Source organism: Artemia sp. Qi Xiang Cuo, chromosome 19 (assembly GCF_049724085.1).
Source record: "Artemia sp. Qi Xiang Cuo chromosome 19, ASM4972408v1, whole genome shotgun sequence".
Lineage (NCBI taxonomy): Eukaryota > Metazoa > Arthropoda > Branchiopoda > Anostraca > Artemiidae > Artemia > Artemia sp. Qi Xiang Cuo.
This window is the reverse complement of record NC_142812.1, coordinates 23,937,566-23,956,466: the sequence shown is the minus strand read 5'-3', so window position 1 is coordinate 23,956,466 and position 18,901 is coordinate 23,937,566. Positions and strand designations below refer to the sequence as shown.

The 18,901-nt window shown below is 33.6% G+C and overlaps 1 protein-coding gene across 1 annotated transcript in view; it reads left to right on the top strand.

Annotated features, from left to right (window-relative positions):
* The window catches only part of Sbf (SET domain binding factor), a 167,787-nt gene that overhangs the window by 62,944 nt on the left and 85,942 nt on the right, over positions 1–18,901 (top strand). The window contains exons 12-15 of the mRNA XM_089104945.1: positions 2,341–2,633; positions 4,666–4,834; positions 8,299–8,638; positions 15,901–16,781. Coding sequence (XP_088961071.1) covers positions 2,341–2,633; positions 4,666–4,834; positions 8,299–8,638; positions 15,901–16,781 — 1,683 coding nt within the window. The remainder of the gene's footprint in view (positions 1–2,340; positions 2,634–4,665; positions 4,835–8,298; positions 8,639–15,900; positions 16,782–18,901) is intronic.

The following is an 18,901-nucleotide window of genomic DNA, read 5'->3' as shown; positions in this document are numbered from 1 at the left end:
TTACGTGTCATGTAGCATAAGTTGACATGTTACATATGTTACACTTATGTTACATATGTTGACATGTGTGACCGGTTAGTCACACATGCATAGCCTTTGATATTAAATATTGTAAATATGACGTCTAGTATCTACACAGAGGGTGGGGAGGAGAGAATGGAATCTCCCTTCAGACAGGTCATTAGCATCATCCTCCTAAAAAAAAAGGCGAAAAACGGAACAAAGGGATTTCCCCCTCTTTCTCTGCCCAAAATTAAGATCTGTTTTTATTATTTTTGAGGAGCTGATCGATTTTTATCACTTTTTAGTATTTCACGTAGCAACGAAAAAGAAAAGGGATGAATGATATCTTAGGTGTATTAGCCGTATCGCTACATCCCTATTAACGTCTATTGATATATTAGCCTGTCTTGCTTGTAAAGATTGTATGTCAATGAACTGTAGCTTTCTGTGATCTGCATTTTAAGAAATCTATCCACTGCATCTATTGTTGACAACCGCCTTTCTTATTTCGTGTAATTCATTTGAGTGCACCATTTTTTTTAGTAAAATATTAAGAATAAAGAAATAATTTCTTAGCTATTTTATACGAGACCCCCTGTTGTGGAATCATCTTTTATAAACTGGTTTATTGAGATTCGTATGGAGGTTAATTGGTTTATTAAGGGATAATATGGGAGAAATATTGATTTTATTTTTTTTGTCTTTCCTAAGCCCCTCTCTCCCCAAACATAATGTTTCCGACTAGCCGTGCAGCAAAGAATTGTAGTAATTGAGTCAAACTTGTTAATTGAGGAGGTTACCGTGAATCGACGCGTTAAGAATCAACTATTTTTTATTAAAACCGTAAAATTAGTAAAAATGCAAAAAACATAAAAAAAAATTTATTAAAAAAGTGGATGACAAAGATGAATTTTAAATATTCTCATTGATGAAATCTGCGGTTCATCGAGAAACCCCTTTTAAAATTGGAAAGGTAGCAGACAAAATTATTTAAAATCCAGATTTTTTTCCTACTATTTTTAGTTTTTGCACATTAGAAAGTGATCGTCAAGATTTTCAAAAAAAAAAAAAAATTCTGGGTAGCAATTATCTACAAAAAGAAAAATCCAAAAAGAAAAAGAACTGCCTTTCTTATTGATATTGCTACATCTCATGCACTTGATTGGGTGTGTACCCCTACACAGGGCCGGATTTATAGCTTTGACTCTCCTAGGCCGTGTTTTTGCTGCTCCGTTTTTTTTTTCGCGAGAATTTTGGGGAAGTCCCGGAAAATTTGGGGATAGATGAAGCACTGAACAGAACGCGATTGATGAGCCAAAAGTAATGAAAGAGAGAGGTGACAGCGAACTCTCAGCTGCTTTTCTTGAGAGATATCTGATAGTTTATAAGTGGCCACGGAATTCCTGTATTGTTTTAAAATCACTCCTGTGAATAGGCTGCATGGCAGCGGAGTGTGCCTGGCACTTTGACCATAAATAATATTGACCCAGTTTTTGTTAAGAAAAAACCACCCAGTGATAATTCATTGCGCCCCCTAGGCCCGGGCCTAGTGGCCCTATTGGTAAATCCAGGCATGTCCCTACATGATTGTCTTGGTGGCAAAGCAGTCAAGAAACAACACAGTATCCGCAGAAAAGCCAAGGATAGGCGAAATCGCAAATTTTGAACAAAAAAATATAAAGCAGACAATAAAAATATCTAGCGCATATGCGAAAGGTAGTTTCTTTTTTGAAAAAGCTTATGACAATATGCTATCAATCACGGCTCATCAGAAAGACACGACAACCTCTATGATTTCATGGAGTTCTAATCTATTATCAAGGCATAGTGGCCCGCCTGGCATAATATTGCTGTGGCCCAAATTGTTGATAACATTCTGCCTAAACAAAATGTAAATAACTAACAAAAAACTAGATCATGTCTTCGTTCTCACAAGTTTTTAATTGGCCTATTGTTTCACCTTTTTTTCTATTTGTTTACGTTGATTTCAATTTTATTTGTTTTCAGCTCCTAACTTATTTACTTTTTGTCCAATGATTTGCTAAAAACTATTGAAAGTTCTGTCTTTGGGCTTTTCCTCAGAGGGTATGAAGGTGTTGTAAAGGGTAGAATGAATTGTAAGAATAAGGAATAAGAAAAATTTATAAAATATGAAAGAATTACTGTAAAAACAAGCGTTGCAGAAAAAAGTGGAACAAGAACATTTACTTACCAACTTCATAAATTGTAGTCTGCCCTCGATGGCAAAGAGCTATCCTAGGAACAAAAGTCCATTGATTTCATTTTTCCTAATTATACTTTTATGATAAACATTGAAAATGCTACGATCCCTTTTAGGTTTGTACCCATGGAGAAGTAACAGAATCCCACCTTCGTGCTCTTCATCAAATGATATCAGGAGTTATGGCTATGCACATAGAGTCTCTTGAAGCTGTTCATCGTGAAGCATCAAAACTGCCACCCATCCAGAAGTCTAAAATCGTTTACCCCACTTTGTTGCAAGGAGAGGAGATAATGTTTGAACCATTAAGGGTGTATCTACTTTCTGACGGAAGAGAAGATGGTACTGGACAGTTTGGGGGGCCTCTTCTACTCCCATCCCAAGGAGCCATTTTTCTTACGAACTATCGGTTAGTTGTATTTTTGTTAATTGAAATGTTGTATTATCCTTCTGATCGTGTAAACATGGATAGCTATTAGTTTTATTGCTGACTCTGGGTAGCGTTGCTTTTAGGATGACATTTTGGAAGGTATTAGATTCTCTATCTTTTTTTCGGGGGGGGGGGGTCCTAAACCTTTAAAGGGTTCTTGTAAATATTAAAAATTTTAAAACTATTTGTCATATTTTTTTTTACAACCCCTTCCCCTGCTACGCTTCTGTCTGAAGTCTGCAGCTACTGTTTATCTCTAGTTTGAATGACTACCTCTTGATATCACATCATCGTTGCTTTTAACGAGCAAACTACTGAAGATGATAGAGTAGTTCTCTGAAGATATTGACGATTAAAGTATACGGTTTATTTCTGTGACGTATTTTCGAAAGCCAAGTACATGATTGCTTATTTCTATGAGAGAAAAGTAGCCCAACCTTTTTAAAACAGGGTTAACTAATGCTGAAAAACCAAATAAGACACACAAGGAAATGCAATTGTGGAGTAGCCTTTCAAAATCTGATTGGTTCTTTTGTCAGAAATATTGAGCGAGTAAAGGGAAAAAAACAATTTCTGAGCCAGTACAACTTTAACAAATAAACTCTCTATTTCTATTTTTACATAACAGCACATCATACCACACACAAAGGCCTAGTAATACTATCAATATCAGTAATATTGTCAATAATAAAGACTTTTCTATCGAAAGCTGCCATGTGTACATCCGGATTGTGTCAATACCTTGTATTTATAAGTCTTTTTGTTCGTGTGTCATAAGAAGTTTTCTGTATATGGTTTGTCGAATGGGGTGAATGATGCAACTTCTTCCCGCAAAAGATAATTTGGAGTATTTGAAAATGTTATTATTTACTTTTTTCTGGAAATGGGAGAAACACTTCATAATAATACAAAAATGACTCATTAAGAATCGTCTGACTTTTTTTTGCGTTTATTTATTTAAAATAGCTGATAGTTTATTTTTTTAATTTTTGTTAATATGTAAAACAGTAAAAACAATTGTAAAAATGGGTTTTTCTTCTTATGAAAAGCCAATATTATCCAACACTCAAGATTTAGTTATAACAACTCATAGCTAGACAAATCACTAAAAAATTTTAGCTGATTTTTCGATCGTTAAAAATGTTTTAATATTGTAACCGTTGTTATGTTTAAATGTGCCCTTTATTTACCTAGTACTAAATTCTTGAACAGGAAGGAAATGCTGGGAGACGGGTTATGGAACATTATTCATATGTGATTTTAAAACACAATTATAATTGTGGCAAATCAAAAAAAAAAAAAAAAAATGTGGCGACTATTGTGCACCTTATGTGACTTTGCTTGGGTTTTTAATTTCCTAGTTCTTTTGAGTATTTATTTTATGCATATAATGTATTGAAGGTGTTTTAGCGGAGTGGTTAGCGCATTTGACTTAAAGTCCTGAGAAAAGTGGTTCGAGTCCTGGTGCTGCTGGTTATTTGACTCGGAAGGGGGGGGGTTAATGGCGTGACTCTAAATACAGCCAGAGTCAACCCAGCTATAAATGGGTACCTGGAGAAATCTAGGGTGAAAACACGGGGAGCGTTGCATCATTTCCCCCTAAGCCGCATTGCATTCCCGGCCGAAGGCAGTGAATCGGGAGATCGGTACCTACCCAAGGCAGACCACTGGTCAGCATGCGGAAAAAAAGTTTTAATATAATGTATTTGGATATTGGAAGCCTCTTTAATTTTTTCTTTTTGCTATTCTGAGTCGTCTTATATATTTAGTAATATAATTTTGTTTATATGCTTTTGAATGTAACAAAACCAAAATGCTTTTAACTCAGGTATGTACGTAGAATTTTCTTTAGGGCGGGGGAATAATAAAAAAAACACTTTTTTTTTGATAATCTGAATACAAATCGCCCAGAAGTTCAGGAAAACTTGGAATTTACGTTGGCCCCGAGGCCCCTTTCCTGATCCTTCCCTGTCTCAGCTATATTTTGTAATTTCAGTTGATTTCTTTGTAGGTTGATTTTCAAAGGCTTTCCGTGTGATGCATTCTCTTCAGAATTGTCAGTTGTTAGAGTATTTCCTGTTTCTTCGGTCACCAAAGAGAAACGGGTCACGGTACAGTATGTGGCTCATATTGATCAGTGGCTTCAGGAAGGACTTCAACTTCGATCTAATACTTTTCAGGTAATATAAATTATCTTCCTTCTCATTTTTTGTTGAGCCACTTCTAGTTATGAATTTCACTTTTGATCTAGCTTGAAATAATTTTCGTAAACACCGTACTTGAAAAATTGAAATTATTAGATATCAATATAAAAAATATTGAAATCTAATCTGAAATTATTTTAAGATTTGGTGCCTTTTTTTCTTTTTTATTCATAGAAAACGATGTTATTCTAAATTCTTTTAGATTTTTCTGTAATTTGATGGATTTTTGGGGTCGTATTGGGTAATATTCGGTATCGATGAGTTGGATAAAACGACAATATCGAATTGTAATTATCGATATTGAAAACATGTTTGAAAATATTCAAATATGAAAATAAATTAATTTGTCACTACTTATGTACTTTACTTTTAATTAGAAAATAAGATAATTTTGTTTGGGTGTATTTAACTTTCTTAGTTATATTTTTCCCGAGACAGTTGCCAAAATTTTGTAGACAAGTGAAGATTTGTTAGGAAAAATTTTTATTCTCCCCTTTTTCTTACTCCGACTGAAATAGGCCTCAGAATATTATTTTGCCGAAAAACCTCGGGTGGAAAGCTCATAATCGAGGTTCTCCAAAATAATTAAGGTTGCTCTGAAATATGAGATTTTCCTACCATCTCTGTCCCTTCTGAGAGGAACAGAGACCGGGGACGTCAGTTGATTAGTGAAAGCAAAACCGATTCTAGCAAAAACCTTAGTATGCCGTTTCCCTTAAATAGCGGACATGGCAGGAAAATCTGCTATCTCCTTAAATAGCAGAGACGGCAGAGATGGTAGGTAGATAGCAGAGGTGGTTATTTCTTCCGAAATATTGTGCACGACACATAAAAAAAATTCATGTGTAGCCCATTACTATTGTATTTAGGGCGGGATGGGAATAGATTCGTCGCTGCTTTTGCTCCTTGTGCTGATGAATTACCCCCTCCCCCCTTCCGAAAGAGCCTGCATGCATGAAACCGAACATTCTACTCCATTCCCTTGATTTTATTTCTTTTGCTTCTTAAAAAAAAAAAAAACACGAAAGGAGGACTGCAGTTTTCAGAGATAAGAATTTGTCAGCACAATAATTCAAATTTAAGCACAATTTATTAGAAACAAAAAATATAATAATTAAACCACTAATAGCCGCCTCAGAGTACAATACAAAAAAAACACTTGCAACAGTGTTGCTACTTACAATGTTTCACAAAGAATTGACTAAATAAAATAAAAATTACAAAACTAAAATATTTCTAAAAATTTTATAAATTATGTACATAAACCAAAATACGAACTATTACTACTAATAATCTCTCATCAACCATTCGACAGTATGATAATAGCAGAAAAAAAATAACAAATAATTAAAACTGAACCTTTTCTCGATAAATATCTCTTCAATTTAGTTTTTAAACAACTCAAGCCGCCCTAATGCTCTCCATTCTAAATAGTAAAAGGATCTTAAATTTTTCCTTCGTATACACTTTATACTTCACTGGAAAGCATCCTAACTAGGTCTGTACAAAAATACGAAAACTGACAAACATGAAGTATACAAAACTTGTAACTTTATACTTTATATAAAGTTACTGCACTTTTATATAAAGTATTATATGCACTTTATACTTCACTGGAAAGCATCCTAACTAGGTCTGTACAAAAATATGAAAACTGAAAAACATGAAGTATACAAAACTTGAACAAAACCTTCTCTTTGGTAATTATACGATGTTCATTGTATTGTCTTATCCTATACCAATTGCTGTTTCTGACATTTTTCTAAAATGCTCCTGTCCGAGAGGGCGAGCGTTCGAATCCTAGTGTATCCAATTATTTGGTTTGGGACGTGGGTCAGTGTCGTGACTGTGTAAGCTCAATCAGAGTCGACCCAGCTCTAAATGGGTACCTGGAGAAACCTGGGGAAGGTAAACAGGAAAGGGGTGCGAAAGCACAGGATGGTTGGCCCCCAACCCCCCATTGCACTTCCTGGCTGAAGGGCCAAGATTTGGAGATCAGCACCGCCGGTAGGGACTGTAAAGTCCAATGCCGTATTCTTTACCTTTACCTTTACCTCCTCTAGTGAAACCTTGTCCATTGGGCATATTTGCTGATTACATTTAAGTTATAAAACATGGGGGAAAAGGGTGTATTCCACAATTAGGAAAAGAACGTTTCAATGCTTCTAGTTCGAAAACTCCCTGATTTAGTTTTACGGCCCCTTTGCCAAAACGAACCTGCTTTGTTTAGCCACGCTGTAATCTTATTCCAAAAAAACTGTTTTCCATGAATAGTTACGAAAGCCTTTCTTTTATTTCCCCCAAAAAATTTGAAAAATAGAAAAAAACGATTTTAGATGTAAAACTAAATTGTATCGAAGTACCGTGTACATCGAAATAAAAACATTTTTAGTTCCCTGAACCCATCTTAGGTCAATTCATTTATTTAATTCAAATAATTTTCCCTTGACCCATCTTAGGTCAATTCATTTGTTTAATTCAGATAAATTTCCATATCCCGTCTTAGGTCAATCTATTTACTTAGTTCAAATAAATTTGAACTCTCAAATTTGACGAATTCCATCTCAAATTTGATTTGAGACGGAATTATTTGAATTAAATATTTGAATCTAAATATCAATAAATATCAGTGGTTGTATCGAAATACCGTGGACATCGAAGTAAAAACATTTTTTTGTTCCCTCTATCCATTTCAGGTCGATGCGCGCCTGAAAATCACGATTTTCTATAATTTTGTTTTATTTTGTTTTTGAAGCTATGAAGTTTTAAGGGCAGTAATTTTTTTTTCAATGTTGCCGATTGAACCATGAAAATAAATAAGCAAAACTAATTCGTTAAATTGGCAACGCTTTTGTCCGCAACAAATTCAAATAATATCGAGTTCTTATTGCCTGATGAACCTAGGTTATTATATAGGTTATTGAGTAGGTATAGGTTATTGATAAACCTATTAAGTAACTTGTTGAGTTCAAAAGAACTACATCTCGGAAGAAAAGCTGAAAATTTCTGAACGGTTTGTTAATATATGTTCATAGCTTCTTTTTGCTGACTTTTCACTCTCACTTCCATTTTTTTTTTTTTTTTTTTTTTTTTTTGGCCCACACTACTACCAGAAATTTCATAGCTGTACAAGGAGGTGTTCTCCATTAAATACTTAAATCCTGATTTAAGTATGATTATGTATGATCTTGATTTAAGTATGATTAAATCCTGATCTGAGAATGATTATGTATGATCTTGATTTAAGTGTGATTAAATCCTGATTTAATTATGATTATATATTTTTCATGGTATATATGGTTGTTTAAGTTTTCACTTAACCAAAAAACACAGATGTCATTTTCACTGTCTATGGCACTTGAGCACCCGGATGTCCCCTTTTGTTTTATGTTCAAATGTTTAAATATTCATGTTTTTAATTTACTCCATTTGAATTTTAGCTAATGCGTATAGCTTTTGATGAAGAAGTAACACCAGAAAAAGCACAAATCTTTCTGAAAAACATGCTCCGGATTCGAAATCCCTCCTCGGTATTCTACAAGTTTGCCTTCAGAGCCTTACGAATTCAAGGATTTTCACCTTCTGTTTTCAACCAGCCTGCTATACGAGATAAGGATAAGAGTGGTACTCTTCGAGGCATTGCTAAAAAGACTTTCTTAAAGACCGCACGCCAAGTTGGACTGAAGCCAAAAAAGGAGAAAGAATCACCTCGCAGAATTCAGCTTTCAAATAGTGGTGTATCGATTTCTGAGACTAGAGAAGAAGAAGACAATACATCTGGTAGAGTTGAAAAAAGATAATTTACTTTATAGCTTTATTCAAAAGCTTATTTACTATGTATGGCTAATTTTGTAAATAATAAATAAAGTAAAATGCCAATCAAGTAAAAATAATAGATATTGTTAAGCAATATTTCTGATGAAGAATTAAAGTAACGTATATTGTAAAATTTGTTCTTCCTCTAGAGAAGAAGATGATACTTCTGGTAGACTTAAAAAAAAAAAAAATTCATCGTACGTATATTTTTATAGCTTTAGTACTATGTAAAGCTAATTCTTAAATGATAAACGAAGTTAAATATTGATCAAATAAAAATAATAGATAGTATATATACAAATGCTTCTAGAGAAGAAATAAAGTAACATATAAAATAGTGTCTCTTCTTCTAGAGAAGGAGATGTTGCTTTTGGTAGGCTTGAAGAAAGACAATTTATCTCATAGCTTTATTTTTATAGCTTTAGTACTATGTAAAGCTAATTCTTAAATGATAAACGAAGTTAAATATTGATCAAATAAAAATAATAGATAGTATATATGCAAATGCTTCTAGAGAAGAAATAAAGTAACATATAAAATAGTGTCTCTTCTTCTTCTAGAGAAGGAGATGTTGCTTTTGGTAGGCTTGAAGAAAGATAATTTATCTCATAGCTTTATTTTTATAGCTTTAGTACTATGTAAAGCTAATTCTTAAATGATAAACGAAGTTAATTATTGATCAAATAAAAATAATAGATAATATATATACAAATGCTTCTAGAGAAGAAATAAAGTAACATAAAATAGTATCTCTTCTTCTTCTAGAGAAGGAGATGTTGCTTTTGGTAGGCTTGAAGAAAGATAATTTATCTCATAGCTTTATTTTTATAGCTTTGTTAGTATGTAACGTTAATATTATGAATAATATTTTAAACTAAATTAATAAAGTAAAATTAATAAATACTATGTAAAGTAATAAATTTAGAGAAGAATTAAAGTAACACATTTAGTAATATTTCTTCTTCTTCTAGAGAAGAATGTGTTATTTTAATAGGCTTGAAGAATGATAATTTACCTTATTGCTTAATTATTATGTAAGGCTAATTTTATAACAAATAAATAAACTAAAATAATACATTGAAAGTAATAAATACTATAAAGTTATTTTCTGGAGAAGAATTCTTCTTCTTCTTCTAATTCACAGAAGGCGGAATTAAATTAATATATATAGTAATATTTCTTCTTCTTCTACAGAAGAAGATGATGCTTCTGGCCGGCTTGAAAAAAAAAAATCATCTTAGCTTTATTATTATAGCTAATTGCTATGTAAAACTAATTTAATAAATAATAAATACAGAAAAATATTAATAAAATAAAAATAATAAATACTGTTTACAGAAATATTTCTAGAGAAGAAATAAAGTAACATAAAGTAATATATCTTGTTCCTTTAGCGAAGAAGATGCTTCTTCTAGTGGGCTTAAAAAATTTACCTTATTGCTTGATTTTTATGGCTTTATTACTATGTAAGGCCAATCTTATAAATGATAAATAAAGGAAAAAAATAAAATAAAAGTAGTAAATACTATGTAAAGCAATATTTACAAAGAAAAATTAAAGAAATATATAAAGTATTCTTTCTTCTTGTAATGAAGAGGAAGATGATGCTTCACGTTGGTTTAAAAATAAGAATTACTTTATTGCTTTTGTTTCAGCTAATTTTATAAATAATGAATAAATTAAAATGTGAATTAAATAAAAATAATAATTACTATATAAAGTGATATTTTATAACTATAGGGCCTTGTAACTGTATAGCTCTTTTAGTATTATTGCTTAATAAATACCTTTGAATAGCAAATAGATTTATACAATGATTTCTACACTTTTAAATACTTACTGTTGCTCATTCTCTATATTTTCTTTATTAGTTATTTTTTTAATAATTTGCCTGTTCGATTAGATTAGACAACTTTCAATTGCTCAAGACAGAAAAATTTGATCAATGCTTAAATTTCTGGTTAAAATTTAAAAGCAAAAAACTGCGACCACGCAGACATCCATTAAGAGTTTTTTTTTATAATACATACGTAATTTTGTATGTTAAGTTCTTAAGATTCACGTTCCCTGTGAAAGTTTCAGCGGGTTATTTTTCTGCTCTCCTGAGGTTTTAATGTTTCTACGAAAGACAAAAATTTTACTATTGTTTTATAGCTTATAATCATTTTTGTCCATTCAGCAATTGAAGCTTTTTAAGTTCGGCATAAGCCTTTTAAATTCGGCATAGTCCTTTTAAAGTCATTGAAAAAAGGACAATTTTCGTCTTTTTTAAGTAAATTTATATCGCTAAAAAATCCAAAGTAATAATACAATTTTGGGTTGATGAATAGATAGGTTTTAGAGTACTGAATGAAATGATATAAGTGTTTTGTACTTGTGCAAGTTACAGCTGAAGGTTTGTCGCAAATTTTTTGGTTTTCGAGGGAACATGTACCTTAAATAACGTCTTATTACGTACAACCTTTCACATTTAAACATATTTTTCCACACCAAAAATCTGAAATAAAACACAGCCACCATAATAATCATCTAAATCATCATAATCATCATAAGTAAAATATTTAAATACCAAGCTCTTATCAAGCATGAAAGGCTTTCTAGGAATAATTTGATAATTTGTTTTCAAATATTTAGTAGTTGTTCATTCACAAGTTCCAGTTTCCTGCTACTAAATTTACTTTTCCGTAACTGTGACATAAACTTACGCAACGTAAAATTATTTGTAGAGCCTGAGTCTACTTCAGTGTGCCTACTTTACGGATAAAATTCACTCCGTAAGATTATGCAGCATAGCTAAAGTTGAACTAGTGTCGAACGTTTTACGGTGTAGTGTGTTATTAACGTATTGTTGTATTAACGAATACGTACAACAACGCTTATGACACTTAAACCTTAACAGATAGCAGTACCTTTGCATTAAGCTTCTGCAAGAGCTTTTTCTTATTGTCCCAGGGTTATTATAATAAAGGGATGTATCCCGAAGGAATGGCAAAACTACCCACCTAATAAATTATACTAAACCAACCTCATCCCCTAAGCTGAAGAAAAGAATTTTTTTTGTTTAAAGTACGAGGGACGTCAAAACAAAAACATTCATTGTCCGGTGGACCCATTTTAGGCCTGTTTATACCTGCATTTTTCGAAGATTTATATTATGGATGTTTCAAAATTATTAAGTTTTTAGGGCAGCATTACATTTTTGTCAGTGTTGCCACATGAAATCTTGAAAATAATTAAGCAAAACTGATTTTTAAATTTGAAATCGTTTTTCGTTCATAAAAACTGCAATATTAATAATCTGCTGATTTCCAAAGAAAATCACACCTTCAAAAGTTACACCTATAAGCTGTTCGGTACCATACTTTTTTTTTAATTTGGTGCCCCCTACTACCAAAATCTACATTGCTGTATATGCGGGTGTTTTTCGCTAAAAATGGAATTTTAATTTTTCTTACCTTTAAGATATATATATGTTTGTGTAAGTTTCCGCTCAACCAACTCAAACAGCCATATTTCTTTTTCACTATCATAGGTACCTTAAGCAAGGTTTTCTTGGTATTTAAACTGACCTGACAGTAATGTCACTGTATGTGACAAAATAAGCTGTACCAAAAATTAAGTTCGATCCAACTTTTTTGGGCTCTAATTAAAGAAAAACTGACGTTCTGTTTTTGGATTTGGGGTGATATGATGATAAAAATAGGGCTTATTGCAATCTAATCTTGGCTAAACGAAAAGCTGATCTTCGTCGAATGGGATGCAAATAGGTCGTAAGAAAGGATTTGAAGACAGTCCACCTTTTGGCAATTCAGTTTTGGTCAAAGAAAAAGCTGGACCTCGTCGAATGGGGTGCAAATAGGTCGTAAGAAAGGATTTGAAGACAATCCACCTATTGGCAATTCACTTTTGGTCAAAGAAAAAGCTGGACCTCGTCGAATGGGGTGCAAATAGGTCGTAAGAAAGGATTTGAATACAATCCACCTTTTGGCAATTCACTTTTGGTCAAAGAAAAAGCTGGACCTCGTCGAATGGGGTGCAAATAGGTCGTAAGAAAGGATTTGAAGACAATCCACCTATTGGCATTTCAATTTTGGTCAAAGAAAAAGCTTGACCTCGTCGAATGGGGTGCAAATAGGACGTAAGAAAGGATTTGAATACAATCCACCTATTGGCAATTCACTTTTGGTCAAAGAAAAAGCTGGACTTCGTCGAATGGGGTGCAAATAGGTCGTAAGAAAGGATTTGAAGACATTCCACCTTTTGGCAATTCACTTTTGGTCAAAGAAGAAGCTGAACCTCGTCGAATGGGGTGCAAATATGTCGTAAGAAAGGATTTGAAGACAATCCACCTTTTGGTAATTCACTTTTGGTCAAAGAAAACGCTGGACCTCGTCGAATGGGATGCAAATAGGTCGTAAGAAAGTATTTGAAGACAATCCATCTTTTGGCAATTCATTTTTGGTCAAGAAAAAGCTGGACCTCGTCGAATGGAGTGCAAATAGGTCGTAAGAAAGGATTTTAAGACAATCCACCTTTTGGCAATTCACTTTTGGTCAAAGAAGAAGCTGAACCTCGTCGAATGGGGTGCAAATATGTCGTAAAAAAGGATTTGAAGACAATCCACCTTTTGGTAATTCACTTTTGGTCAAAGAAAACGCTGGACCTCGTCGAATGGGATGCAAATAGGTCATAAGAAAGGATTTGAAGACAATCCACCTTTTGGTAATTCACTTTTGGTCAAAGAAAACGCTGGACCTCGTCGAATGGGATGCAAATAGGTCGTAAGAAAGTATTTGAAGACAATCCATCTTTTGGCAATTCATTTTTGGTCAAGAAAAAGCTGGACCTCGTCGAATGGAGTGCAAATAGGTCGTAAGAAAGGATTTTAAGACAATCCACCTTTTGTCAATTCACTTTTGGTCTAAGAAAAATATGGACCTCGTCGAATGGGGTGCAAATAGGTCCTAAGAAAGGATTTCAAGACAATTCACCTTTTGTCAATTCACTTTTGGTCAAAGAAAAAGCTGGACCTCGTCGAATGGGATGCAAATAGGTCATAAGAAAGGATTTCAGGACAATCCATCTTTTGACAATTCATTTTTGGTCAAGAAAAAGCTGGACCTCGTCGAATGGAGTGCAAATAGGTCGTAAGAAAGGATTTTAAGACAATCCACCTTTTGGCAATTCACTTTTGGTCAAAGAAAAAGCTGGACCTCGTCGAATGGGGTGCAAATAGGTCGTAAGAAAGGATTTCAGGACAATCCACCTTTTGGTAATTCACTTTTGGTCAAAGAAAAAGCTGGACCTCGTCGAATGGGGTGCAGATTGGTCGTAAGAAAGTATTTGAAGACAATCCATCTTTTGGCAATTCATTTTTGGTCAAGAAAAAGCTGGACCTCGTCGAATGGAGTGCAAATAGGTCGTAAGAAAGGATTTTAAGACAATCCACCTTTTGGCAATTCACTTTTGGTCAAAGAAATAGCTGGACCTCGTCGAATGGGGTGCAAATAGGTCGTAAGAAAGGATTTCAGGACAATCCACCTTTTGGTAATTCACTTTTGGTCAAAGAAAAAGCTGGACCTCGTCGAATGGGGTGCAGATTGGTCGTAAGAAAGGATTTGAAGACAATCCATCTTTTGGCAATTCACTTTTGGTCAAAGAAAAAGCTTGACCTCGTGGAATGGGGTGCAAATAGGTACAAAGAAAGGATTTGAAGGAGTTAAAAGTTTTATGACAGGGAGAAGTGTGCATAGATGTATTGGTCTCAGTTGGCCTGGTGCAGTGACGAATTAGTAATAGTAGCAGTCTAGAGGCAAAGCATATTTTTGGGAAATACGGATTTTATGGTGTGTAAAAATCTTTTTGCTGTAGATAGCCTCACAGATGTTTCTTGTACCGTTTTATGGATATCAAATAGCTAGAAGTTTGGGCGCTCTATTTTTTAGGAAACTGTGCCTGAAAAAAAACGCTCTATTTTTAGGAAAATGTGCCTGTTACAAAAAAAAAACTCTAAAAAACGCATAAAGATGGGTTTATATTCATTTTTGTTACGTTTTTTACGATCTGGACAAACATTTCGGGGAGGGGGAGTCAAACCCCCTATCCCCCCTGGATACTGCCTTGATGATAGACCTATTCATCCCTGAAAACAGCAATTTACAACATCTGTATTTTTATTATTTAAGCATTGTGAAGTTTTTACGGTAATACCAAGTTTTCGTTGAATCGCGAGGATAAATAAGAAAAATTAATGAGTTAATTTTGACAATCATTCTTATCCTTGTAAAAATTTATCCTTGCATCGTACAAAGCATACTAAGCTACACCGTACATGCTTGTAGCATACACCGTACATACTAAGATATGAAAGAGAATAATAGAGAAGAAACTAACCTGTGATACAGAATATCCTTCACAGGTGAAATCCTCAATAAATCGTTGCAACTTTTCAAAAGAGGCTATTGTACTAACGGGGATTCTCTAAGAAGGAACAATTCATGAATTTACAGAAAAGCTTCCTGGGAAAATAACTAGATTGATTGATTAAATATAATGATATATAAAAGGAAGAATTTCTAGAAATTACAGCAATATTTTGGTTTTTCAATCCTTAAATGATAAAAGTTTCCTCTGTGCCTGAAAAACTTAAAGCTTCAATATTTCACTAAAAAGTATATTTTTTGCTTTTTTATATTTTTATATTTATCCTGTATGTTATTTTCAAAAGATATTTTCTAATGTCTATTGTTTCTAATTTGTAGCAGAACACTTGAAACACTTATCTTTTTGTAAGTAATTGTGATAAAATAAAAAAAACTAGAAAAAAAAACATGATGAAAGTTTGTAATTTGGAAGTGGGCACAAAACAAATCTGTGTAGATCCACATTTGTTCGTTTTATTTTATACCTAAAGAAAAGAAATTAGGGCCTTAAAAGAGATTTTTGAGACATCCAAACGCGATGCGTAGACGCATATCAAACGTAATTATTATTATTTGTTTGATTACTTTTTGTCTAATTACGCCAGCTGCACAGAATATACGACTACATTTACTCCAAAAAAATATATATCATTTCGTGGGATAATGTCCCAACGTATTAAATATAAATATGAAACTGATATCATGATTTATATTATGTTTGTTATTTAAATAGGTTCTACTCAGGTAGTAACGTTTCAAAGCGTTCAAATCATATTCTTAGCAATCATTAAGATTATTTTCTAGTTTGTGATGATAATGAGCTGAATAGAATACCTGGATCATCTTCTGTAAACCATCCTATCCAAGCGGACCCAAAAACCCTAGAAAGGATTAGTGAGCGTCGATATTGCAAAGACTATGTTCGTCTGGGCCTTGGAACATTACCAGTTACTGCGACAACGCCATTGCGGCAAAGAGATCCATTTCGTATCAGTCCAGTAAATTCGTATTATGGTTTGTGCCGATCCTACCCAGCATTAATGGTCACGCCTACTTCGTTGTCTGATGACAGCATTCGGAGATTAATCAGAAGTCATAAATGTGGGAGGCTACCTGCTGTTATCTGGAGGCATAGAAAAACTGGTGCAATTCTATTGCGATCAGCTAGTTTCCATAGTAAAAGTGTTATGGGAAGAATAATTGTGTCTAATGCTTCCACAGCTAGCAGTAATATTGAAGTGGGTACTGCGAATTTGGAACAGGAAAGGTATTTTTCAGCTATTATAGCAGCCACACCGAAGTCAGTGCCACGTTTGGGATCATCTTGGGGTTCCGCTGACAGCATGCTTTCTATCACTAGCTTAGTTTTAGCAGCTGGTACTCCTGGATTGAGTGTCTCAAATCAGGATACGACCCTGACACCAGACTCTGGAAGAAAGCCGAATCATCTGGGCCAAAATTTTTCTAAAGCTATGCAAAATATTAGGACAAGTGGCAAAGATGCAATTAATAGATCTACCGCTACACTAGGCCGCTGGCAAAATAGGAAGAATAGTGGAGGTTCTCCGACACCACCGTTACGGAATCTCAGTAGAAGATCTATTGACGCGGACTCGGGCTCTGACTGCAATAGTGTTTTCAAGATGGCAGCTCTGTATATTATTGGAGAAAAATCTCAAATGAAGGTAAGTGTTTTTATGTTGGTGTTTTTTTTTTTTTTTTTTTTGTCAGTTTGAAAAAAAACTTCAAACTTTCGCTTCTCTTTGTGCTGATTTTATTCTGTTGCAGTACCTGATTTTCAACCTTAATTACATAGACCACTTCACCAAATCTACATATTAATAAAATTCGGCTTCAAGCTTCTAAATGAAAAGAAGAAAGGCTACCACTTACGTAACTGACACATTTACAAGACATTACAGACAATCAACTAAATATTTTGCAATTGTTCAGCTAACAGAATGTTAGAACCGAATATAAAAATTTAAGGTACTCGTTTAGTGATTTTGCCCCCTCAGAAGAAAACATTATAAAATTCTGAAAACTATTTTAAAAAAATCTCAAGTACTTGCTTTTATCATTCCTAAAAGCGCTTCACTTTACTTTACCCCCTCCCCCTAGAAGTTTTATATATCGTCCAAATTATATGTTATTGGTGAATTTTCCACACATGACTCTTTTCTTCAAAGGCATTGAACGGCTAACAAGTAACGTCGATGAACTCAAGCGACGGGAAAATTCACGGAGATTGTGTAAAATTGGCTATATATCTGATGAAAGAGGGGGGGGGGGTTAAAATAATGTGAAACGCTATTTGGACTGATGTAATTATTTTATAGTTTTTAAAGTTGTTTTCAGAATTTTTTAGTTTTTTGAGGAAGCAAACCACTAAACCAGTACAAAATTTATCATTTGCACCAATTTTTTTTTTTTTTTTTTTTATGAGGTACTTTTTGGCTGAAGCTGCCTGGTTTTTTTTTTATGTATTTTAGATGCTTCTAGATTATTTTTTGTAGTCTTTATCTTGAATCTGTCCAATATTCTTCTTAAGTGATATGTTTCTTTTATTTCTTAACATTACGAGGATCAAAAAATCTGTCCAGAAATTAGTTATCACTGCTTTAGCTATTTCCTCTATTAGGTCATTTCGGAACTGCTTAGGAATGAAGAAAAACCGAGAGCAAAAAATGAGTTAAAATAAGTAAGAATTTGTTGAAAATCAGAATTGTGCCACAAATCGAGCTTGTACGGAGAACGAGCAAAAGGGATACCTAAAAATAGAAATAAAAGGTTGACTAGAATAAACATAAGTTAACCAATGTAGGAAACATCATCAGTTAATCAAGGAATTCACAAACAAGCAACAATTGATTAAATAATAATAAAAAAAAAATTAAAAAGATTAAACGAGTCGCTTAGAGACCAATGCACCAATGTTCATCTATACGTTTTGTTTTTAACTGTCAAAACCAATGATTATTACTATTTTTACTACAAATTACTCAGGGAAGCACCATGTCAGCTAAGGCCACCTTTGCTGCGTACACTTCTCTTTCAACTCAATCTATTCAAAACTTCAGTCTTTACCCCCCAGTCCTTCCGTATGAGCTGTTCTCACCCCGTTCGGGGACAACTTGCTTTTTGTTTAAACCGTACAAGCATCAATTTCGGGTGAAAAACACTATTTTTGGCAACATGTAACACTTCTTCTGTGAAACATGGCCAAGCTAGTATTTCTGAAAGATCTTCTTCCCCCCCCTCCCTGAAAATTCCCGTCCAGAAAATCCCCCGCCCTTAAAAATCCCATCCGCAGATAGCTCCTGCCTGAAAATGCCCCCAACACCTGGCTACAATGACCCTCTGGAGAATCACCCCTCGGAAAGTTTCCTCCATATTTAAAATTGAGCAGCCAAGGGGAAAGTACGACAAATAAAAAAAAACGAAGAAAAGAATTAATTTTGGAATATTCTACCTGTGTTCTAAAATAAAAGTAGAATATACGGTGTAGAATAACCTTTTTAAGATTCTCTAATTGCCGGTATATTGAAATAAAAACCCAGTGCCATAATGAATGTTTTTCGTTATTATTATTTTTTTTTTTGGATTCCAAAGGGTTCGTATGATAAAATTAACAAATCATATCTTTCATTATTTTAGTGAATAACTAAAATAATAACATTATAATTCAGCATATTGCCGCTGATCAAACAGTTCGTGGTAATGAACCGTTAAGAAGGAGCAATTTGGCTCAATAGTAACCGAAACCCTAAACAAACAAATTTTTAATATTAATAGATACGTCAAA